The sequence below is a fragment of the Orcinus orca genome, chromosome 9, assembly GCF_937001465.1.
Source record: "Orcinus orca chromosome 9, mOrcOrc1.1, whole genome shotgun sequence".
NCBI lineage: Eukaryota > Metazoa > Chordata > Mammalia > Artiodactyla > Delphinidae > Orcinus > Orcinus orca.
Window position 1 is genome coordinate 95,975,671 of NC_064567.1, and position 24,394 is coordinate 96,000,064.

Below are 24,394 nucleotides of genomic sequence, written 5' to 3' on the forward strand. Positions count from 1 at the left end.
TAAAAGCCCTTGCTATGGACCTGACACTGTTCTAAATTCTTGACACATACAAATTCAGCTAATCCTCCAATAACCCTTTGAAGAGGAGGAAACTGAGGCACTGAGAGGTCACACGGCTAGTGAGTAACAACTAGGATTCACTCTGAGGCAGTGTGACTCAGCCCTGCCATTGTATGTGTGCTGGCTCTCTGCATATGCAGGTCAGCTGGACTGCCCATCTAATTACCCATTACTTCACTTTTGTCCCTGCTGTTCAGACATTTGTCAAACATCCAATTAGACTGGATTGGATAAGTCTGCCCTCAGAGGATGTGCGGAAAGCTAGTCTAGTTCACTTACCACAGTGCCTGACTCATGGAAACTCCCAGTTCAGCCTGTATTTGTTGAATGAATAGATGAGCACTTTTCGGGGGTGGGGGTGGGGCGGGGCATGTAATGTGCTAAATGTCTCAAGACCATTATCTTATTGAGTCTTACCATAGCCCTGTGAGGCAGGTACTGTGATCTCCGTTTTACAGAAAGATTCATAGTTGCACAGGGTCACACAGCCAGGGAGCCGGGGGCTGGAATTGATACTTCTGCTCAGACATGAAGCTGGGCAGCCTCTCCACTGAGGTCGGCTACTGGCAGGCCTATGTCAGGCACGCAGTTGGGGCAGGTGAGGGGGTGTAGGACAGACCCGGAGGCAACAGTCATAGTAGGAATGATGGTGGCTGGGAAAGGGGGGGCTGTGGACAAGTGGGTGTGCTTCCATGGGCGGAACATCCTTCCCTAACTCTTCCCCTGGCTGTCTGCAAGGATGGAAAGGCTTAAGTGTTGATTTTCCCAGCCTCCCTGGCAGCCAAGGGTGATGATGAGATCAGATCTGGCAGAGATGTAGGGGAAGTCTGGCAGGGATGGGGGCGGGGGGTGGAAGGTTGGGTTTCTGAGAAATCTGGTTTTGTGATAAGAAGGAGGGGCACAGCCTACTGCCTTTCTCTATTCTTTCTGTAGTGAATACAGTGCCTGGTAGTGTCCGGCAAAGATGCCAGCCCGGATACCACTTAGCTACTGAACCAGGACCAGCAATTGCTAACTTCTTATTTTATTTTAGAAAAGGAACCCCTAATTTGTTTTCCCCACTTTGGATTTTCTGAACATGAAATGAAACATGTTTTGTTTGTTTGTTTGTTTGTTTGTTCTTTGGCAGCACTGTGTGGCATGCGGGATCCTAATTCCCCAACCAGGGATCAAACCCACACCCCCTGCATTGGAAGCACAGAGTCCTGACCACTGGACCACCAGGGAAGTCGCCCAAACATGTTCTTTTTTTTAATTTTTATAAATTTATTTATTTATTTTTGGCTGTGTTGGGACTTCGTTGCTGTGCAAGGGCTTTCTCTAGTTGCGGCTAGCGGGGGCCACTCTTCATCGCCGTGCATGGGCCTCTCACTATCGCGGCCTCTCTTGTTGCGGAGCACAGGCTCCAGACACGCAGGCTCAGCAGCTGTGGCTCACGGGCCCAGTTGCTCCGCGGCATGTGGGATCTTCCCAGACCAGGGCTCGAACACGTGTCCCCTGCATTGGCAGGCAGATTCTCAACCACTGCACCACCAGGGAAGCCCCAAACATGTTCTTAAATGAAGTATGTAGGTATATAAAAGAGCAGAGGGGTCCCAAAAGGCTGAAGTGGTGTCTTTGGGATCAGGTCCCTCAAATAAGTACTAGTTTCCATTGAAAACAAGGGCTGGGTGGAATGGCATTACAGGGAGAGGGCCTTCAATGATGCTCACTAATGTGGTTTTATTAAAAAAAAAAAATTTTTATTGTGGTAAAATATATATAACATAAGATTGACCATTTTAACCATTATAAAGTGTACAGTTCATTGGTATTAAGTGTATTCACATTGCTGTGCAACCATCACCACTGTCCATCTCCAGATGTTTTTCATGATCCCCAACTGAATCTGTGTATCCACTAAACGATAACTCTCCATTCCCCCTACCCTAGCCCCTGGCAACCTCTAATCTATGTCTCTGTGAATTTGCCTATTCTAGGTATCTCATATAAATGGAATTATACAATATCTGTCCTTTTGTATCTGGCTTATTTCCATTAAAATATCTTCAATGTACATCCATGTTGCAGAATGTATCAGAATTTCATCTCTTTTTATGGACAAACAATAATTCAGTGTATGTATAGAACACATTTTGTTTATTCATCCATTGATGGATACCGATTTGGGTTGTTTTCATCTTTTGGCTATTGTGAACCATGCTGCTGAGAACGTGGGTGTACAAATATCTGTTTGAGGCCCTGCTTTCAATTCTTTTTGCCATATACCCAGAAATAGAATTGCTGGATTAAATGGTATTTCTATGTTTAATTTTTTGAGGAACCATCATTCTGTTTTCCCCAGCAGCTGTACCATTTTACATTCCCACTAAGAATACACAAGAGTTCGGGCTTCCCTGGTGGCGCAGTGGTTGGGGGTCCGCCTGCCGGTGTGGGGGACGTGGGTTCATGCCCCGATCCGGGAGGATCCCGCGTGCCGCGGGGCAACTAAGCCTGTGCGCCACAACTACTGAGCCTGCGCTCTAGAGCCCACGAGCCACAACTACTGAGCCCGCATGCCACAACTACTGAAGCCCGTGCACCTAGAGCCCATGCTCTGCAACAAGAGAAGCCACTACAAGTGAGAAACCTGTGCACTGGAACTAAGAGTAGCCTCCGCTCGCCACAACTAGAGAAAGCCCGCGCGCAGCAACAAAGACCCACCCAGCCAAATAAAAAAATAAATAAAATTTTAAAAAAACAAAACAAAGGTAGTTGATTAGTTGGATATCAGCATCAGGGAGACACAGCATTGGTGGGAGGTTGGAGGACTGGGTTTGGGAACAGATGGAAAGCACAGGAGGGCCGTGAAGCTGGGAGCACAGCAGTCATCTCCTGTCTGGAGTTCTCTGATCTGATGCCAGCCCCCAGGGTTCCCTCTGCCCTTAGATTACTCGCTCATGAAACAGTCTGGGTAAGGTAGTCCAGCTGGCTGGCCCAAGTGCCTGCTGCCCCCTGTGTAGATGAGGTCTGAGCCCCTCGCCTCTGTAGGGTTGGTTACCAGGAACTACCCCCATCAGAGCCACACACGTTCTGAGAGAAGTAATTCCCCATGGGAATCAGTGCTATTAGAAAGCGGACAGGCACTGAGCTGGGAAAATGACCCCTGTCCACTGCAAGGCAACTCCTTGCACTATGGAAGCAGAAAGCTGTGGACATTCGCAGGGAGGGTGTCGGGGGTCAGGTCAGGCCAGCAGCGGGAGTCAGAGGGGGCAGGACAATCAGGCTGGAGCTGGGCTGACCAGGGCACCTGGGGAGGTGCTGGGGAGGGCAGCCTTGTAGGGGTGGGAGGAGGACAAACTCTCACCCTTGTAGGGGTGAGAGTTAAGGAGCGGGTCGGGGGAGGATGGTAGAGGTGTTGCTGACGGCAGAACGGGGCGGGCAGGGATGGTAAGGCTCTATTTTGGAGCTGGGTGGCTGTGTGCGTCAGCAGAGGATCCTGTGGGTGGGGGCAGGGCCAAGGCGAGTTGGCAGGTGGAGGTCAGAGGCTGTTCCAGACCCCTGGGGTAGCGCAGACGGGCACAGAAGGGCAGCGGGCGGCAGAGCTGGAGGGGACAGTGGGAGAAGAGCTCCCCCTTTTCCCCGCAGCCACAGCTCCTGCCCCTTTCCTCCTCCTGTGGCCGAAGGCCTGCTGGAGAGAAACCGCAGACCCCACGGACCCACAGAACCTACAAAGCTTCCCAGTCTCAGGCTCCAGGAGTCGGGACATTCATAATATCACTATTATCATTCACGAGACATTCCCCGAGCACCTGCTACGGGCCAGGCTTGGTGCTAGGGATGGGATGACGCACGTCTCTAAGCTTGTGTTGCTGAAGCCGGGAAGCTGGGCTGACCTAAGGGTGGTCTGGACAAGCCCTAAGTGGAGCATGGCCCAGACCTATGTCAGGAGATGGCTTCCTAGGGAGGTGGTACCTTGTGCTGGGGCCTGAAGCCCAAGGAGGCCAGAAGGCCACATGTGGGACCTGTGAGGGGGCGGGCACAGCCCTGATGACCACCAGAGCTGTTCCAGCACCTTCTGGCTCAGCTCCCTCCAGCCTGCACTCTCAGCATCTCCATGCCCTGTGTCCTCCATCAGAGGAGCTGGTCTCAGTAAGTCTCTAACCAAAAACCATGGGTGCCTGGGGTACCAGTGAGCCGTGAGCCAGTTGGAGTGGGCCTTGTTTCCTGTAACCAAAGGTCAAAATGAAGGAAAGAATCTCAATTGTCAGTTCATCGTTCTTAAAGTTTTGGCAGTGCTACTGTTGGGACTCAGGGTGGGCCATCCCATAATAGGCCACAATGGCATATTGATTATTTTGAATTAAAGTTACTTAAGAAATGACCAATGCAGGAGGGACACCCTGAGCCTCCTTTCTGTCTCCCTGAAAGCAGGAAATCACCTCTCTTGCGAAAGGGCTCCCTACGCCTGGAGGGGGGAGGACACCCTTATTGCTAGAGACGGGAAATTGGGGCGAGAAGCCTGTATGAACATACCTTGTGACTTTTTAAATTTACAACCCCAAACCCAAATTCTGTTTAGATTCTTCCCCAATTAAGCCCTCAAAATCTCAGTTTCTTCATGCCGTCAACTCCTCCCAAATTGGTTTCTTTGTCTAAAAAGTATAAAAGCTGCCTGCTTTGGTGGCTTCTTAGGTCCCATTCCCATGAGACCTCCATGTGCAGGAATTAAAATGTGTTTCTTTGTCTCCTGTTAACTGGTCTTGTTCAACTTTATTATTGGTCCAGCCACAAGAACTCACGAGGGGAGAGGGGAAAATTTCCTTCTCCTTGACATTATTTCCTCCTCCTCTTATCTATGACAGCAAAACAAACCATCCCAAGTCTTACTGACTTAAAGCAACAATTTCCTATTTCTTGTGGTGCAGTGGGTGCCCCGACAGCTCGTTGTCTCTTCCTGCCTGAGGTTGGACATGGCCATTTGACAGCAGCTAGGGGTCCAACAGTCTCGGTTCCAAGTCCAGCCTTGGGTGGGATGGCTGAGGGCCAGGGCTCTCTCTCACGTGACCTTTATTCTGGGCTCTGCCTTGCACAATGACCTCCCGTTCCAAGGAAGTGAGGACAGAACCACAGGCTGCTTGAGGCCACCAAGCCATGGGCCAGCCCAGGTTCCAGGGTGGAGAAACAGACTTGGCCTCCTCATGGAGCAGCTCTGCATGAACTTGACACACAGAAAGCCTTGACTATGGTGTGATTGCCCCACTGTGGTATGCAGACGAGCTGTGGCTCGCAGGGGCTCTGTCACCTCAAGACAGATGACAACTCCTCCAGCTTGCCACCCTTTTAAGGCCCTCACCACCTCCCATCCCCCCTCCTTGCTGCTAGGAAACTGTCAGGTCACCTGTGCAGACAGCACCCATTAACTGTCTGGGGTACCAGCCCACCCCCAAGACATCTGCACGTTCCTCCAGCTGCACATTGAATCAGAAAAACAAAATCAAGTGCTGCAGTGGCCCCCGTCCTGTGGATATGCCCGGTGGTCCTGAACTAAAACTAGTGTCTGTCACAGGGGGCTTACTCTGGGCTGATCTCAGACGAGGCTGGCAGGGTGTGGGTGAGTGCTGTTAAGAGGTATATATCAATAATTCACATGTTTTCATTTTCAGCCCCTGGGTGTATGTGGGGGGCCTCCACGTGTGAGGACTCAGCCCGTCCATGGGCTCTCTGGGGCCACCTGTGGCCAGTTTGTTGTCCTGGAGAGGAAGACCCAAACTTATAGCCTTAGTGCCACATGCTCTGCTCTGGGATCAGTCCGCACAAAGATCGACAGCAGATTCAAACTTGGCTGTGCCACCTCCGGGCTGTGTGTGGCTCTGAAAAGTTTGCTTAACCACGGGGTGCCTCAGTTTCCCTGCCGCTGAGGCGGGGATAATGGCCATACTGTGTTGGTTAGGACTAGGTTCTGCTATAAGTATAAAAAAACTCCAAATAATAGGGCTTCGATCACATAGAAGTGTTTTTTTCTTTTTTTATAAATTTATTTATTTATTTTTGGCTGTGTTGGGTCTTCGTTGCTGCGCGTGGGCTTTCTCTAGTTGCGGCGAGCGGGGGCTACTCTTCGTTGCGGTGCGCGGGCTTCTCATTGTGGTGGCTTCTCTTGTTGCAGAGCACGGGCTCTAGGCGCATGGGCTTCAGTAGTGATGGCACGTATGCTCAGTAGTTGTGGCTCGCGGGCTCTAGAGCAGAGGTTCAGTAGTTGTGGCGCACGGGCTTATTTGCTCTGCGGCATGTGGGACCTTCCGGGACCAGGGATCGAACCCGTGTCCCCTGCATTGGCAGGCGGACTCTTAACCACTGCGCCACCAGGGAAGCCCGATTACATAGAATTTTATTTCTCTTCTTGTGGACAGGAGGTCTAGCTGTCGTGGGGTGCCCCCAAGTGTCAGGGACCCAGCTGGGTCCAGCTCACGCCCCCCCCCCACAACAGCCCTGGGGGTCGTATGCCAGGAAGGGAGGTAAAGAAGGGCACACATCTGTCTCTTAAGGGCAAAACTGATATCCACTGGGTCACACCTATTGGCAAGGAGGCTGAGAAGTGTAGACTTTACTCTGGGGCTAGAGGCTGGCAATGAGGAGTCTGCCACGTGTGGCCCTGGAAGGTAACTCCACAGTGCCTGGTGCAGGAGTGCTCAACAAGCATCAGGTGCTGTTCACATCCAGACCTGCCTCTCCTTCACAGATGAGGAAACCGAGTCCCAGAGAGGGAGCAGGGGTCGTTCAAGGTCACTCACCTACACGATGAGTGTGGCCCCGACTCCCAGGCCTGCTCCTTTGCCGCGGAGAAGGCCTCCCTCAGCACGGTGCCTCCCTCTGCATCTCCACATTCCTGGCCTTTCAGGCCAGAAGAGTCTAGAAGGCTCACTGCAAAGAGGCAAGTGTATGTAGACCTATTATTTACTAGTCTCTCCAGTGTAACTGCATCGTTGCTGCAGTGAAATCAGAGCAAAGCACCAACACTGAGATCTCTCGGATCAACTCAGTCACCCAAACTGGGGGACTGGACCTCTCAGCCTGCTGGGAGAGGGCCTGGACCAGAGGGTGGGCGAGGTGGGCTATGGGGAGAGTGACAGCTATCAGACCCTGTCGGCTAATTCTCTGGACAGGCCACATCTTCTGGAGAAGCAGACGGATCGCAGATTTCTCATGCCAGGGCAGAACTGATAAAAGAGGCTGTCTCTAACTTTATCAGTGGTGTCAAAATGGCTAAAGAAAGAATGTGAGCCCTGCCTCTGAGATGGGGTGGAGGCAGGGCAGGGACTGGGGCCCGGGCTGGGGGCTGCACAGTCTCAGGATAAAATTAGAAAATACAGCGAACAGGGGCCTGGATCCACCCTGACCATGCGCTGCACACCTGGCCAGCCCGGTGAGGCCACTCTGTCCCCACCCTCCCATCCCGCACTCCCCACCCGCTCCAGCGAGGCTGAGGCTCTGGTGGGATGGAGCTTCAGGCGAAGCTGGGGTGATAATTCAAAGAACATCTCCTGCCAACCCAGAAAACCTCTCCACCAAAGTCACAAGAAAGAAGACAGATGCGTTACTGAATAAGCACGAAGCCAGGACTCTGCTCATCACAGAGATGGCAGAGCAGGAAGTAGTCTCGCCCCTTTCATGCCAGTTCAACCCATCTGTCCTCATCCTCGAGTGAAACAGAAACCAGTCCTGAGTGAGAGGCCTGGCAGCACTGTCTGTCACACAGCTCACCCGCCGCCCACCCTGCCCTGCCCCACTGGGACTGAGGGGGCCACCTGCGTTTGCTAACTGCCTTTATCTGGAGGAAGAGCAAACTTCTCATCTCTTTACAACTGGAAGCAGGCTTGCAAGCCGGGCCATGGAAATCAGGCTCCTACCACACAGGGCATCTGGGCGAGGGGGGTGCAACCTCTCTCCAGAGAGATGCCCCCAGGTTCTTGGGAGACGGTCCAGCGTTGTCAAACTGGCAAGAGGCTGATCTAGCTTTTAAACAGATTTACACACACACACACACACACACACACACACACACAAAAAGAAGGGAAAGAACTTACAAGTTTTCTAAAGGAAATGCTCTAAGGAAGGGGAGGAGAGTGTTTACTTTCTTTGCATCAGCGAGTATTAACTTTTTCTCATTTTTAATTTGCATTTGCCTTTGCAGCCATCTCTGCTTGCACCACTCAAAGCCCAAGGGACTCAGCAGCACAGCGGGTCGGCCCTGGCTCAAGGCCCTCCTGCGGGTCTTACTGAGGACAGTAGCCTGAGAGACAGCTGCTCCGCGAGCTCCTTGGAACTGCTCTGAAGAGGAAGGCGAGAAGCCAGTTTATATACGATTTTTTTGGCTAGGAGATACATGTAGTCAAGCATACAACTTGGTAAAAGATTACTCCTAGTCACAAAGGACAAAGGATTTGTGACTCCTAGTCACAAATCAAGTTAATGATTCTAGTACTTTTCAATGTATGGGAAGATGCAGGAATCTGGGGTTATTGGAATCCTTCCTGAGATATGCATCTAACTATCTAGGGGCCGGTTATCCAAAGCACAGAATGCTTCCTCCTGTCTTCCATCCGGATGGTGGGCGACCGCAGTGGGCTGTGACTTGTAGAACTGGGTGGTGAACGACACTTTTTGTTCTTTGTTCACACACCCATGATCTTTTTGGTCTGTTTCAGAGTCTTTCACAACTTTTCCTTGAAGAGGCTTGAATTATAAAATCATCCCTTACTTCTTTTTTTTTAATTAATTAATTTTTGAACTTTATTTTTTTAATATTTGGAGCTTTTTTCAGTCATTTTTCTACAGTTATCATGGTTTATTTTATTTCATTTATTTATTTTTGACTGCATTGGGTCTTCGTTGCTGCGCCAGGCTTTCTCGAGTTGCGGCGAGCAAGGGCTACTCTCCCTTGTAGCGTGCAGGCTTCTCATTGTGGTGACCTCTCTTGTTGTGGAACATGAGCTCTAGCTGTGCGGGCTTCAGTAGCTGTGGCGCTCAGGCTCAGTAGTTGTGGCGCACGGGCTTAGTTGCTCCGTGGCATGTGGGATCTTCCTGGACCAGGGCTCGAACCCGTGTCCCCTGCATTGGCAGGTGGATTCCTAACCACTGTCCCCCCAGGGAAGCCCCATCCCTTACTTCTTGAAATCAGTTTGTTGAACAAGCAGAACTCATGAGCTAGAATCATAACACCTGCTTGATGCTTGACTTTTGTTTTTGCTCTGTGTGTGTGTGTGTGTGTGTGTGCGTGTGCACGCGTGCACGCGCGTGCTGTGAGGCTTGCAGGATCTCAGTCCCCTGACCAGGACTGAACCCAGGCCCCAGCAGTGAAAGCACCAGGTCCTAAACACTGGACCGCCAGGGAATTCCCAACACCTGCTTGATCCTGTTCACCCATCTTCCCGGCAAGCATGCTGTGGCGGGGGTAGGGGGCAGAGTCGGGGAGGCTGCCTGCTCTCTGGATGAAGACTCAGGCAGTGCCATGACGTTTGTGATCACGAATAAGTAATAGAAAGGCCATGATAACTTTAAATCTCAATTCGCAATGTAGTAATTAAAATTGCCAAGTCCCAGGTAAACATCCAAACTGAACACCCGTCGGGTGAAATGCCTTTCCTCTTGCTTGCCTTCTGGAGGGAATGTGGTCAGTTCCTCCTTTCTCCCTCACCTCCTCCCGCCTCCCCAGCTGGGGGATTGCAGCGGGGGGGGGGGCGGGGGAGGCAGAGAGCTCTTACTCAGCGTTGCTGGTTCCTGTCCAGAGAAGGACTTCCTGTGTTCTGGGTCTTGCCCAGGTTCAAGCTGTCTCTCTCCCCACTGCCTCTTCCTCCCCCTCCCTGCCGTGGGTGCTCTGGAGGTTGCCCTGCTCCCCCTCCCATTCCCAGGATGAGGCTGGGTGCCCCCCAGCTCCCGGTTTCTGTAGGTGAGGTGGGGAACGGGACACTAGCAATGCCCTCCAGAGACACCCATTCCCTCTCTCTGGCAGCCTGATCCTTTCACCCCCGAGGCATGAGGCCAATTCCGGAGGATTTCCTTTGGAAGTCTGCATGTACTCCAGCCCCTCCTTTGGTGACAAGGCACCTCACCTGTTGTGTTTTCAGATGGGTCCCTCGGTGCCTTTCACACGGGGCCCAGCACACCACACGCGCGTGCAGAGATGCCCACCTGAGCCCGTGTGCAGAGATGGGGTCCCAGGAAGGCAGAGTCCCTGGGCCATTGGCAGATGTTTGCTGAGCAGAGCCCCGTCGCGTGGCTCGATCCGGGCCTGGTGGAGACGGGCATAAAGCTCTGGGTTTCCTCTCCTAGAGGAGTGGCCTGGGCACCCTTGCAGGCCTCGGCGTCCTCATCTGTAAGCCGGGCACATCCCGGTTCATATGTCACGGGACGGTGTGGGGTGAACGGAGGGGGCCAGTGAGGGCCGGGCTGGTTCTTACAGCAGTCCCTGTGGAGCCCCACCCCATCTGTCACAGACAGGCCACCACTGTGGGTCTAATTCGGAAACAGCGTTTATTGAGGTGTCCCCACAGGCCGGCCCTGAGTCCCAGCCGCTAGCGCCTCGGGCTCACTCTTCCTTCTCGTCCCCATGGGTGATGATGTAGCACAGGGACTTGTAGTCGATGTTCCCGGCCAGGTCCATAGGCGTCAGGGCGAACATCTGCTCCACCTGGGGAGGCACTGGTGAGACGCCGCCCAGCCAGGGCGTCCTGGGGGCCGGTGCCTGTGACCCGAGGGAGGCCTGAGACCCTTCGCCCCGCCCCTGGGGCTGTATGCTGCCCCTAAGCGTTTTCAGCCGGAGGCTGGGGCAGGAGCGAAGGGTGCCGTGGGTCTCAGGGCCCACCCTGGCCACGGGCCCGGCCCCCTCCCCTCCCCTCCCCCTCCCCAGTGTAGGAAACCTCTTCCAGATCCTGAGGTGCACCGCACTCTCACGCCTGGGCCTCTGCACACACAGCTCACCCAGCCTGCACCCTCCTCCTTTTCTGATTCCATGTCCTTCACCGTCCAGATCCCAAGAGAGGTGGCACCTCCCCGGAAAGCTGGGCGCTACGGCCACGAGGGCAGTGGGTCACCGAGACCTCCCCAGGGCCCTGCGGGCTGGGGGCCCTGCGAAGGGGCCTGGAGGGGTGTCGAAGGAGCCGGAATCTTCACCTCGGCCAGAGAGAACTTGTCCGCCTGGGTCAGGAGAAGCTGCTTGAACCTGGAGGAGGTGGGGAGCAGTGGGGAGGGCCTTGCAGGGGCGGCCAATCTGGGAGGGGAAAATGGGGCCTCCCCTGGCCCAGGTGGCCACCCCCCCAAAAGCAGAGCGGGCCCCAAAGTCCAGGTGGCCACCCTCACAAGGCGACCCTCCGCCCTCCCTGCTTCCATCCAACATGGTGCCCCCGGCACTCGCCCTGCTGCTCCCACTTACTCATCCCTGTTTACCACGCCCTTGCCACTGGGGTCAAACAGGCGGAAGGCGCTCAGGATGGCTTCCTCGGGGTCTGTCCCTGGGAGGCCGAGGGGGTCAGGTAAGCAGCCACACTGCCATCCTCCCGGTCCCACCCAGGAGGAACCCAGGGTGCAGGGGGAGTCCTCCAGGCCCAGAGAAGTGAGAGGGTGTTCCGACAGAAAGCGCCCCTCGGGGCTCAGAGGCGCCAGGAGCGGCTGTCCTTCTGAGATGGGTGAGCCTGGCAGGGAGACTAGGATTGGGGATTTGGGACTGGAATCTGAAGGCATATTTCCCAACCCCGAGACTTGGGGTGATCAGTGCTCATGGGTCTGGAATGCAGAGGTGGCCCCTACAACCTCTGGGCGGGCGAGGGCCAGGTACGGTATGGAAGGGGTCTGGGTGGGATTCAGGCCGGGTCCAGGCAGGGTCCAGGTGGGGTTCAAGCTCGCTGCCTGGCCAGGGGGATCCAGAACCGCCCCAGGCTCACCGTTGAGCTTCTCTCCAAAGAGTGTGAGGAAGACAGTGAAGTTGATGGGCCCCTTCCCTTCTTGCAGCATGGCATCCAGCTCCTCTTCTGGGACATTCACCTTCCCTGGTGGGGCGGGACGTGAAATGGACACAGGGACCTTGAGTGTCCCCGAGTAGGGCCTGGGCTGCCCCTCCCTCCTTCCCAGGGCAGAGAGTGAGAGGCAGCTCTGGGTGGGGGAGGTGAAGTGGAAGGAAAGTGTGATGGGGGAGGGGGTGTGATGGGGGAGGGGTGTGAGAGGAGGCGGGAGGGTGAGCCGGGAGAAGAATACAGGCCGGGGCGCTGCCTGTTGAGAGCCTGCCTATCCCCTCTCAGCGGGCTCCCCCCAGCCCAGCAGCTCTGAGCCGGGACCCTGGTGCCAGCAGGGCCGGGCCGGGCGGGAGGTGGATGCCCTCACCTAGCTGCGAGTAGGTCTCTCGAAGGTCCGACTTGCAGATGATGCCGTCACGATTCTGGTCGATGCAGCTGAAGGCCTGTGAGGTGCAGGCTATAGTCTCCAGGTGGGAGCAGAACCCACCCTGGGGAGGCGGGAGGTGGGGGCATCCTGGGTGGTGGGAGGAGCAAGGACAGGGGCCAGGACCACTGACCTACAGAGAAGAGGAGTGTGCTGGGGGCAGGGTGTCCGGATGGGTCCCAGGTTGTTGGGGGTAGGGCACTCACTTCCTTGAACTCCTGGATCTGGGCTTGCTCAAACATGGAAAAGACGTTGGAAGAGCCTCGCTGGGCCTGCTTGGTGGCCGCAGCCTTGCCCCGGGTCCCCGCCTTCCTGCTGGCCTGCAACACAGTGGGAGTGGAGGGGTCCTCTCCCCAGCTCCCCGAGGACTCCCTGCCACGGACCTCCCCAGAGCATTCCCGGGAGAGCCCGGGTCAGGGTCCTCTTCCTGTCCCTGGAGAACGTCTCTCCGGGCCCAATACAAGCACAGAAGTCACTGGCTCCGCTCCCCCAGCCCAAAGGACAGCACCTGGGGGGCCGCTGGCCTTGAGTACCCCCCACCTGGCACTCACCATCGTCTCTCTCTGCAGCAGCCTGGTTGCTGCGAGGGGCCCACAGCCCCCTTTATGTCTCAGCCTTATCACCTGGAGCGCACCAAATAAGGACAGGAGGAGAGGATAGGCCCAAACTTGGCAGCCTCTGCCTGGGCTGGGGGAGGACAGGGCCCCCGAGCAGATTCCAGCCACGTTCCTGGCGACCTTCAGGCCCCCCCCGCCCTGTGACATCCGGGTGTCTACCCACCCTGACAGCACCGGGTGAAACGCCTCCTGAGAGCGGAGTCGCAACTCTCACCACTCTCATGCTGAACGAGGGGCTCCTGTAACCCCACCTGACTGTCCTTCCTGCAGTTCCAGCCCAGAACCCACTCAGGCCAAGAGGACAGCAGTGGTGCGGGGGCTGGCCCGGGGCCCCCACTGGGCTTGGGAGGGCAGTTGGTGGTTCTGAGGATGGTCTCTGGCCTGAGACCCCTGGGGATTCCCAGAGGTTTTGCTGAAGATGCTTGGCCCTGGCCTCTGGCCCCTCTGACCAAGGGGCAGAAGCCAGCCCTGAGCTGGCTGTGACCCCAAACAGAGCCTCCACGTGATGCTTTTGGAGCACGGAGCACTGCCTGGACCCCAAGCCTCCCCTGGGATCCCCATGAAAGTGGGTCACGAGCCCTTCTTGTGGGGGCTCAACCGCAGAGTGAGGGGCCCAGGCTCCGTCCGCTGTGCCAGAGCAGCAGCCTCGAGGCTCCTTGCAGGCCCGGGGCAGACAGGGGCTGGGGGGCTGGGGACCGCCCAGAGCAGGAGTGGGCTGCTGGCTGCTCCCTGAACCGGGTACAGGAGACGGCCCACTGGGGTGAGGAATGCGGGGAGGCCAGCTGGGAGAGCAGGGTTCTCATCCATCAGCCCCAATGTCCCTTTTGTATAGCAAGTAAGTATTTTATAACACCTCCTCTACTCTCCTGAAATGAAATTCATAGGCTATACAAGCTACCTCCATGGAGAATTGTTAAAAAAACAATACAATGCCCTGAACCATAACATAAAGGACAGCTAGGAAATAATTTATGGTAAAATGAGATCAAATACTGCAGCTGAATGGTGGAACACGAGTACATTACTACTGATAATGAAGTCATCAGATGCTCACACAAACTTCTGATGCATAATTTAGACTCGAGAGAACTAAATTCCACATGAGGCATACCAGGAAACGAGAGAGCATCTCAAGGAGGATGTGACAACTCAAAATCACAATTGGGGTTAAGTTCTGAATAAAACAACACAGTCATTCCAGATTTGCTGGATAGTTTCTCTCATTGAAAAGTGAGTGGAATACACCCTACTATATACAAAATAGATAATCAACAAGGACCTACTGTATGGCACAAGGAACTCTACTCAATACTCTGTAATAACCTATATGGGAAAAGAATCTGAAAAAGAATGGATATATGTATAACTGAGTCACTTTGCTGTACACCTGAAACTAACACAACGTTGTAAATCAACTATAGTCCAATATAAAATAAAAGTTAAATTAAAAAAAGATGATAACATCCAAAAACCTGAAAAAAAAGTGCGTGTATGTTAAAATCTTACGAATACGTGTTCATAAGTAACTGGTCTTAGGCCCTAGGCTTGGCTAACTTGAAGTAGGCATTTCATTCAGGACCAAATTGGAAGGACCGCAGAAATCATGTGACTTCTTGTAATCCTGGCCTCCCACTGCAGTCACTGTCACAACCCAAGTGGCTCCAAGGAATCCCCTGTTGAGACCAACCTGCAGCAGGACCAGTCCCAAGAACCAGCCGTGCCCCTTCCCAGAGCAGCCCCACTCCTTCCCTGACACTCCCTTGGAGCTCTCGGAGACTTCAGAACCACACCCCGCATCCCACAGGCTGGTGGGCAGAGGCCTGGGCAAGTCCAGGACCTCTGACCACACCCCGCCACACCACCCCATTCCTGTTCCTAAGGCCCGGTCTGTCACTCTTCACAATCCCTGGCATAGCTCTGTGGAGAGGATGGCAAACTCCAAAACACGCCCAGGCCTGCAGAGTGTCTGTGTACATGTGACCACGTCTATATGTTTACTGTCCCACAGTCTTATACACAGAGATCAAAGAATGGTGGACAAGGTCATGTTCTAAACTTTTAATTAAAAAAACCCACACAGTCCCAGGTTGGGCATGGAGAGGTTGGTGTGGTACATGGAGGTCTGGTGAGAAGAAAGAGGCCTGGGTTGTCCCTTGGGGGTGTGCTGAGTGCTGCTGGGGTTTCTGAGTGCCCAGCGCCGTGGGAGCCGAGGACTCGATCCCGGAGATGCTCCCAGGCCTGTCTGTGGGTAGGGGAACTCCTCCTCTTCCTGGGCCCCTCTGGGCAGGGGCTTTGGGGACTGTCTCTTGCACCTCCTGTGAGGGTCCATCCCAGAACCAGAAACCACTCAGGGATGGCAGGATGGGAGGGAAAAGGCTGCCATCTCCAGGCCTCGGGGTACCCACAGCCTCCAACATGGAGCTGGTCCCTTCCATTTCCCAGGCCTGGGTGATCTGCAGCTCCCCGGGGCCCCCTGTGGAGCCCAGGTCTAGGTCTGGCCAGGTCTTGAGGGCTGCCTCTCTATGTGGGCTGGGTTCCCAGGGAAGCCAGGCCATGGTAGAGTCCAGAGTGCACCCCCTTCCCAGAGCAAGGGCTGAGCCAGGCTGAAAGCTCCAAGAGGCAAGCAGTGCAGAAATGCAACAAAATCCTGAGTTAATAACTCCCTTCTGGGCCCCTGATTGCAGCAAGAAAGGTGAGGTACTTTGGGGGTTCTCCATTCCTGTTCATCTCAGCCCCCAACCCAGTCAGGGCCCTAGGGCTATCCTACCAACTGACCCTGAGAGAAGAGCCCTGCTCAGGGCCTCACCGCATCCCCAAAGAAGCTTTCCCCATCTCCTGGGGTGACAGCGGGGATGGGAGGCATCCAAGGTCCTTACAAGGAGAAGCCTCTTGACTGGACCAGGTTGGGGGGACCTGTAGGAAGTGTGTCCCCTGGAGCCCAGGTCTAGTAGCGGCCACAGCCTCCTCCTTGCCTTGCAGCCTTTATTCTCACTGGCCCAGCATGCAGGCCTTCTTACAGGCCACCGCGGAGATCAAGGCCGCACCCCGGCCGCTGCCCTCCTCCGACTCGATGAAGGTGATTTCACAGCTGGGCGTCAGCCTGCGCACGCCGGCGTGGAACCGCTCCTTGAAGCTGAGCAGGGGGCAAGCGGGGCTGCGGTTAGTTAACGCGCTTAAGACAGGGCAGGGGGTAAGTCAAGGGGAACCTCCCCCTGAGTCTGTGGGCTTAGGGGAGCGAGGAGATTAAGAATCCTTGGGACCTCGGAGAGCATCCGTTTCGGCCTGCATATCATAGATGGAGACGGATGCCCGGGCTCTGCCCTTAGGAGGCGAATTCACAAGAGGGAGGCTGGACCCGGCGGGGAGGTGCAGACGGCTAAGCGGGCCCACCTGGGGTGCAGCTTGTATACTGAGCCGTCCACGCCCACGGTGATGCGCATCACGTCCTCGCTGCGGCTCTCGCGCATGCGGTTGATGACGCCCGCCAGCCCCGCGGCGCACATGCGCGCGGCGCGGGTGGACACGCTCTCGCAGGCACGGCGCACGATGTCGCAGTCGGTGGCCGACGGCCTCAGCCCCAGCGTGCTCAGGATGTTGTAGATCTGCTTGCGGTCGCCCGAGTCACTGCGGGGCGGGGACAGGAGGGCGTCGCGGGAGGGTCACTTGGTCCCGGACCAGCCCGATCCCCACAGCGGCGGCTTCTTCTCCTCCCCCTGGCCACCTCTCCCAGGCAAAGCGCTTTTGGGGCTCGGGCTTCCGAGCGGAGCGGGTCTGACTCCGCCAGGGACCAGCAGTAATCTGGTCATTACTCCTCTCTCTAAACCCAGGGTTTCCGCCCTAACGTGGGTGACACTGCCGCGCCTCGGGGCTGTTGCGTGGATGAAGTGAGACGAGGTCCACAGCGGGTGGGAAGCACAGAGAGGACGCCTGGTCTCCGTCAGCTGCCTGACGCTGGGTTCCCCTGGGGGCTGAAGGCTACTACTGCCACGGTTGCCCCACCCCGGAACCTTACCAGGTCCTGGGCTCCTACCCCCTGACCTCACCAGGGCCCCGCCCCTGCGTTCTGAGCCCCGCCCGGGCCCCGCCCCCACGCCCTGTGGGTCTGGGTCCAGGACCCACCCCGCGCACGCCACCCCTGTAACCCACCCTTCGACCCCGCGCATCCGCGCACCTCTCCACCTGCGACACGAAGCGTGTCTCGAAGGCGCTGCGCGTGCGCAGCTTCTCCGAGGCCTCCCCATGGAAGAGCAGGTTCTCGTCCACAAGCTTCAGCAGCACGAGCCGCACTAGCTCGCCCATGTACTTGCCGCCGATGAGCTTCTCGTACCTGGACAGAGAGCAGCCGGGTCACCCCCAGGAGGGAGGTCCCCACCAGCAGGCAGAGGCCAGCCACCACCCCCAGTCACGGCCACGAGGAGGCCATGTGGGACGCTGTGACCACCCCCCACCTTGGCAAAACCGGGTTCATGCCCGTTCCCACATTTATCAACAGGGGCTTTGGGGCCTTGGGAGAACGCTCTACTGTGGGGCCTCGGTTCAGTCCCTCTGAGGCCAACCTCAGGGAGGACCCTGCGCTGAGCCCACTTGGGTTTTCCCACAGCTGTGGAACGAGTGCTGTTCTCATCACCCAGTGTCAGCTGGGGGAGCTCAGGCTTAGAGCGGCTAGTGACCAGCCTTGGGCGGGCCCCTGCTCACTTGCTAGGGCTCCTAGGCCCCTGCGCTCCTGGAATCCACGGAGTTGGCCCGGTGGCGCTAGAGTCTGTAAACCTCCGTATTTTCATCTTGTAGCACATTGAATACTACCGACCTAGTAGAGGTTTATGAGAGCCCGAGAGGAAGCTCATGAAAGAATTAGCACGTGCCTGGCGCACCGCAGAAGGCGGCTGATAAAGGAGAGCCCTGACTCAGGACAAGCTCTGTGAGGGCTGGCTCTCCAGCTGTCCGCGAACCCGCAGCACACCCCCAAATACTATGATTCATTCTGTGAACGTGTTCAGAGCTGTACTTTGGGGAACTCTGGGCTACACCCAGTTAACGTTGCTGGGGGGCGTCTCAGAGCCTTCCTGTGCCAGGGGTCACCTGTCGGAAGCGGGGAGGTTCCTGCTCATCTATCCACAGACCCTCTTTTTTTTTTTTTTGGAGTCTTAGTTTGGCCACACTGCGCGGCATGTGGGATACGACCAGGGATGGAACCCACGCCCCCTGCAGTAGAAGCGCAGAGTCTTAACCACTGGGCCGCAAGGGAAGTCCCCATAGACCCTCTTTTTAAAGACTAATCCTTGGCATCTCTCACTGTTCCCGGTTCACAGAGGGGCACACGCATACGAGCTGAAGGAAGAGAAGAGCCAGCTTACGAAGGGATTGTCAGTTTGCTTTTCCCCAGAGCTGTTTAAAAACAAGCCCATTATCTGCAGGCCGGCCCCATCTGCCGCCAGAGCGGGGCGGGGCCGTCGTGTGGGGAGGGGGAGGGGCGGTCCTTACAGCTGCTGGCCGGGGTTCAGGGAGTTCTCGTCCACCACACGGTCGTACTCCAGCAGGAACTCGTCCAGCTCGCCCGAGTCCCCGAAGGCACCCCACTCGGTGTTGACACACATGCGGCCCTCGTCCCCTTCCACCAGCTCCACGTTCTGCATCTCCTCCATGTAGCAGGCGTTGCAGCCCGTGCCTGCAAGAGGCGGCAGCGTCAGGCCGCACCTGGCGCTGAGCTTCCTGGGATGCCCGCTCTGCTGGGTGCATCCCCCCGGCAGGAAGCCCCGTGTGGTCCTGTCTTCCCAGCTTCCTTGAGCCCTCCACCCCCAGCACTTCCTACATCCCCTGGAGCAAAGGAAACCAGCTCTCCCAAGAGCTGGAAGACCTGGGTTTGCTGTGTGACCTCAGGTAGATAAGCCCAACTCCCTGGGCGGTTCCTTTTCCCCAAGAGGGGTTGGTAACACCTACTCCTATTACCTAGGTAGTTGAGAGAAATGAGGGAAAGAACATGTGTCAGAGTGCTTTGCCAATTAGAGATGGGTATGGGATGTTATGATTTTGTCTTATCTATGGACCACCCTTGTGTTCTGGCACTTTCTAAGCATGTGTTTGAGCTCCTCTGTACCAGGCTCTGTTGTGGGGAGGAGGCGGGCACCCAGAGGTGAGTATGTCACAGCGTGGGCCCTTGGGAGCAGCACACGGGCCATTGCAGGCGGGCCTGGCTAAGGAATTTGTAATTTGCAGGGGCCCATGCAAAGTGAAAACATGGGGTCCTTTGTTCATAAACTGAGAGTTTCAAAATGGTGACAGCAGAACTTCAATCTGAACGTGACTGCACACCCCTCAAGCCATCAGGGACAGCAACTCAGTCATGCCAACCTCACACCAGCAGTGGAGCTGCCTGGAATTCAGGCCCAGTGATGCCGGGCCTTCCAAGTTTTTGTGGGGAAAAAACAGAAATCCAGACTTTGATATGGTTTCTCCCAATGTTTAGTGCTTCATATCATAAACATGTTTCTAAGCACATCAGGGCAGATGCGACCACGCGCCACTCTGCCATCTCTGCTCCAGATGGGGCGAGCCCGAGGCAAGCGGCTGTAGAGCCCAGGTGGTGGTGTCTTGGGGAACCGGAGAGAGCCAGGGGAGCACTGCCAGGGCCCCTGGAGCTCCTGTTTAGGTGTGGACTTAAAGAACTTTCCTATCAACTCTTAGAGGAAAACATAGGCAGAACACTCTATGACATAAATCACAGCAAGATCCTTTTTGACCCACCTCCTAGAGAAATGGAAATAAAAACAAAAATAAACAAATGGGACCTAATGAAACTTCAAAGCTTTTGCACAGCAAAGGAAACTATAAACAAAACCAAAAGACAACCCTCAGAATGGGAGAAAATATTTGCAAACAAAGCAACTGACAAAGGATTAATCTCCAAAATTTACAAGCAGCTCATGCAGCTCAATATCAGAAAAACAAACAACCCAATCCAGAAATGGGCAAAAGACCTAAACAGACATTTCTCCAAAGAAGATATACAGATTGCCAAACACATGAAAGGATGCTCAACATCATTAATCATTAGAGAAATGCAAATCATAACTACAATGAGTTATCATCTCACACTGGTCAGAATGGCCATCATCAAAAAATCTAGAAACAATAAATGCTGGAGAGGGTGTGGAGAAAAGGGAACACGCTTGCACTGCTGGTGGAAATGTGAATTGATACAGTCACTATGGAGAACAGTATGGAGGTTCCTTAAAAAACTAAAAATAGAACTACCATACAACCCAGCAATCCCACTACTGGGCATATACCCTGAGAAAACCATAATTCAAAAAGAGTCATGTACCAAAATGTTCATCGCAGCTCTATTTACAATAGCCAGGACATGGAAGCAACCTAAGTGTCCATCAACAGATGAATGGATAAAGATGTGGCACATATATACAATGGAATATTAGCCATAAAAAGAAACGAAATTGAGTTATTTGTAGTGAGGTGGATGGACCTAGAGTCTGTCATACAGAGTGAAGTAAGTCAGAAAAAGAAAAACAAATACCGTATGCTAACACATATACATGGAATCTAAGAAAAAATGTCATGAAGAACCTAGGGACAAGATGGGAGTAAAGACAGACTTACTAGAGAACGGACTCGAGGATATGGGGAGGGGGAAGGGTAAGCTGGGATGGAGTGAGAGAGTGGCATGGACATATATACACTACCAAACATAAAACAGATAGCTAGTGGGAAGCAGCCGCATAGCACAGGGAGATCAGCTCGGGTGCTTTGTGACCACCTAGAGGTGTGGGATAGGGAGGGTGGGAGGGAGATGCAAGAGGGAGGGAATATGGGGATATATGTATACGTATAGCTGATTCACGTTGTTATAAAGCAGAAACTAACACACCATTGTAAAGCAATTATACTCCAATAAAGATGTTAAAAAAAAAAAAAAAAAAAGAACTTCCCATCCAAAAGGTGAGAATGGAAGGAGAAGATGTGAGAAACTAGAGGAGAGGCAGAGAGCAGGTCGCCGGCCCCTTAGGACATGTGCATGCAATTGGAGATGGGTCCTAAGAACACAGAAACCCTCAGGGCTGGCCCTGAAGAGGCCATGGAAGCAAACACATTTAATGCTGACTTTCTGGGAACCAGGGAAATACCCACTCGCCTGTGTGTCCAGTAAACACTCCTCAGTAAACACTCATTGTAAGGCCTTGGGAACTTCTGGGAAAGGCCCTTGGTTGGTGGGAAAGGGCCACTGGGGCCAGTGCTGCCTCCTTTCCTGGTACCTGCCTCCACTTCGGGCAGGGCAGACGGCTGCCCCAGGGTGTGGTAAGACTGTCCAGGGAGGGATGACACCACTCTGGTTTATCCTCTTCCACTTGGACAAATCTGTCCAGGTCGGTCAACTTACCAGATAAGGTGATTTAATTAAATCCTGATGGGCCAGGTGGACGTGAGCTGGTACACCATCTGAGGCAGTGACTTGTGAGTGTTGAAATGCTTCCTACCAATAAACAGCACCTGTTTATTGGTACACCCAATACCAATGTACATTGGTGTATTGTCTTCCGGGACACCCCTGCTGCTCCCTAGGACCCTGGGCTCCAGCACCTCTGGGGTCCATGACTGGCGCAGAGGCCGTGTGCAGCCTGCTGAAGACGGGAAGCCTCGGCCCCGTCTTTGGTGGTGGCCAAGGCCCCTGGGTCAGGCAGGGGGCGCATCCTTACCCACAATCATGCCAACCTCACACCGGCGGTCTTCATAGTAGCAGGAGATCATCGTGGCCACAGTGTCGTTCACCATCGCCACCACGTCCATCTCAAAGTCCTGCCAAGAGGCATAGAGGCAGCGGTGATGGGGCTGGGGGGGTTCTCAGCCTGCTCCAGGCCAGTCCAGCCAGGCACAGAAGGCAGAGACCCCCTTCCTGGGGGGATGCCCAGAAAGCCCTCCCTGGCTTCCCCGCAGGAGGGGAGGGGGAGGGGGCCCAGGGTAGGGGCAGCTGCAGATGCTACTCACCCCTCTCCGTTTGATGGCATCTCGCAGGAGCCCCACGATGTTGTTCCCTTCTGCTCCTGAGGCCTTGAAGCCCTTGGTCCAGTTGAGAAGGATGCCCTGGGGGGAGAGGGGGGCCTCGGTGGCTGCTGGATGCTGGGGGCAGGCGTGAAGGGACGGGAGCTAACTCGGACCACAGGGATGTGTACCCACTTTATAATTAACTTTTCTTTTAAATTAATTTATTCATTTTTATTTATTTATCCGGCTGCACCAGGTCTTGGTTGCAGCACGTGGAATCTTCGTTGCGGCATGCGGGATCCTTAGTTGCGGCATGTGAACTCTTAGTTGTGGCATGTGGGATCTAGTTCCCTGACCAGGGATTGAACCCGGGCCCCCTGCATTGGGAGCGCAGAGTCTTAGCCACTGGACCACCAGGGAAGTCCCTGTGCACCCACTTTAAAGCTGAGGAAACTGTGGCTCAAAGCAGCCGTATAAGTTCAAGAAGTGTTGGAGGTAATTTTCTACCAATATCTCATATTTCTGCAGGGCTGGGTCCCAGCCAATTTAAGAATGCTTGTGTAGTTAAGCCCAGGGTCGTCATCCCAGAGTGAGGATGAAGTCCAGAGGGGTGCAGCCAGTAGAAGATCGGGGCTCCTCTCCTGTGTGCACCCTCTGCGTGTGAAGGTCCCACCTGGCCCTCAGTGCCCAGCGGGGACTGGGGCTTGGAAAAGCAATATGAGACGTTGCTCCTGCTACTGCTTCTGCCAGGAGTACTGACCTGGCTTTCTCTCTGACCCAGAGGCCCTGTGTGTTATGTATAACTGTGCATATGTTTGGATAATTTACACACACATGTATATATGTATGTATAATCAATGCGTGTGGGTGTGTATGTATCGTTGACCTGTGAATGTGTATATATGTATGATTGACATATGCATATATGCATGCATGTATACTTGACGTGTAAATATGCATGTGTAATTTACACATTTTTATGTATGTATACTTGATATGTATAATTTACATGTATATATGTATGTATGATTGGCATGTGTATATATGAATATATAACTGGCCCGTGTATATATATGTATGTATAATTTATGTATGCATAAAAATATGCATGTACAATTTATATGTTTATATGTACGTATAATCGACATGAGTGCATGCATGTGTATAATTTAAATATGTACAGTGCATACATCTATGTGTACAATTCACATGTATAATTTATGTGCATACATACGTATAATTTACACATGTCTATGTGAGCATGCATAACTGGTGTGTGTGTGTGTGTGTAATTTACATGTACGTGTGTATGTGCGTGTAACTGTGACAGGCTAACTTGCCAGCTGGAAGGCAGGGTAGACCCTCAGCCCCGGCACATTGCCACCTCTGCCACAGGCAGCGGTACAGCATAGAGGTGACACACAGGTGTGCTGGAGCCTGTTTGCCTGAGTTTGAGCCGCAGCACCGCCACTTCCCACCATGGGCAAGTTGCTACACCTCAGTTTCCTAACCTGTAATGGGGGAGATACGCACGCCTCATAGGGTTGTGGGAGGCAAATAGTAAGAATCAGCTAATACAATCATTTCCCAGAGTCTCACGAGAGGTAAGTGATGGAGCCAGTTTGAATCCAAGGCTCTTTCCCAACAATGGGAGCTGCATTTGAAGGCAGCACAGGGCAGAGTTCATGGGTGCCTTTCTCTGGGGTGTCTGTCCGTCCATCCGTCCACCTCCCCCCACCCACTCTACACCTGGTCCCACCTTGTCGATGTCTTCGTGCCTCACAGGAAAGGAGAAGGTGAAGCCCAAGGGTAGCTTCTTGTGCTTCATCTGATGCTTGTCCAGGAAGTCGGAGATGCACTCAGAGATGTAGTCAAAGAGCTGCGGGATGCACACCGAGGAGGCCATCAGCGGCGGGGGCGAGCCTCCCGCCGAGGCGCTCCTCAGCCCGTGCTGAGCCACAGGGCCCCAGGAGAGCGTGGCCTCCGCACTGCTTGTCGGGACTCAGGCCCTGAGCCCCGCCCCATGCCACAGTCCCGCTGACAGCAGCCCTCAGGACAGGGCAATGCCAGGACGACGGGGTTGGTCCCTAGCCCAGCTGTGCTCTGTTAGCCTGGCCCTCCCAGCTGGACCCGGTGGAGTCCAGTCTCAGGCTTTGGACAGAGGCACATCCCTGGCGATAACTACGATTTCTGACTCCAGCATAGAGTGTTCTTTGTTGCCTCCAAGTGTTCTGGCCACCCCAGCCCTGGGCCTGCGAGGACCAGCTGCCACCCCATTCACAAAGGCCTATCCACAGAGCTGGGCGTTACAGAGT

At 54.5% G+C, this 24,394-nt stretch overlaps 2 protein-coding genes across 11 annotated transcripts in view; both read right to left on the bottom strand.

Moving 5' to 3' along the window:
- Positions 1-10,553: 10,553 nt before the first annotated feature.
- MYL7 (myosin light chain 7) lies at positions 10,554-14,979 on the bottom strand. Of its 2 annotated transcripts, XM_033411301.2 has the most exons (6): positions 12,675-14,979; positions 12,412-12,487; positions 11,976-12,080; positions 11,468-11,546; positions 11,209-11,257; positions 10,554-10,726 (listed from the first exon to the last, which is right to left on the bottom strand). In XM_033411301.2, exons 1-6 carry the CDS (start codon positions 12,708-12,710, stop codon positions 10,625-10,627), a joined length of 447 nt encoding a protein of 148 aa, XP_033267192.1. In that variant the 5' UTR covers positions 12,711-14,979; the 3' UTR covers positions 10,554-10,624. The 2 variants fall into 2 exon arrangements, with proteins under 2 accessions (XP_033267192.1, XP_033267191.1); XM_033411300.2 differs by having other exon boundaries at positions 10,554-11,257.
- Positions 14,980-15,128: 149 nt separating this feature from the next.
- Positions 15,129-24,394, bottom strand: part of GCK (glucokinase) — a 55,581-nt gene continuing 46,315 nt past the window's right edge. For 7 of the 9 annotated variants that reach the window (XM_004282965.4, XM_033411294.2, XM_049714682.1 and 4 more), the window contains 7 exons: positions 23,839-23,958; positions 22,083-22,178; positions 21,794-21,893; positions 18,567-18,750; positions 17,257-17,412; positions 16,476-16,709; positions 15,129-16,218 (listed from right to left, as the gene is read on the bottom strand). In XM_004282965.4, the coding sequence (XP_004283013.1) occupies positions 16,074-16,218; positions 16,476-16,709; positions 17,257-17,412; positions 18,567-18,750; positions 21,794-21,893; positions 22,083-22,178; positions 23,839-23,958 (1,035 nt within the window). In that variant the 3' untranslated portion in view covers positions 15,129-16,073. Of the gene's footprint in view, positions 16,219-16,475; positions 16,710-17,256; positions 17,413-18,566; positions 18,751-21,477; positions 21,497-21,793; positions 21,894-22,082; positions 22,179-23,838; positions 23,959-24,394 lie in introns of those variants that run through there. The other 2 variants (XM_033411298.2, XM_033411299.2) reach the window with 2 other exon arrangements.

Bases quoted from the DNA above. Each gene is read 5' to 3' on its own strand.
- MYL7 (XM_033411300.2), bottom strand. From the start codon at position 12,710: ATGTTTGAGCAAGCCCAGATCCAGGAGTTCAAGGAA. The intron at 12,488-12,674 runs GTGAGTGCCCTA...TGCACCTCACAG, and splicing joins AGATCCAGGAGTTCAAGGAA to GCCTTCAGCTGCATCGACCA. The intron at 11,547-11,975 runs GTGAGCCTGGGG...TCGGCCTCCCAG, and splicing joins CTTTGGAGAGAAGCTCAACG to GGACAGACCCCGAGGAAGCC.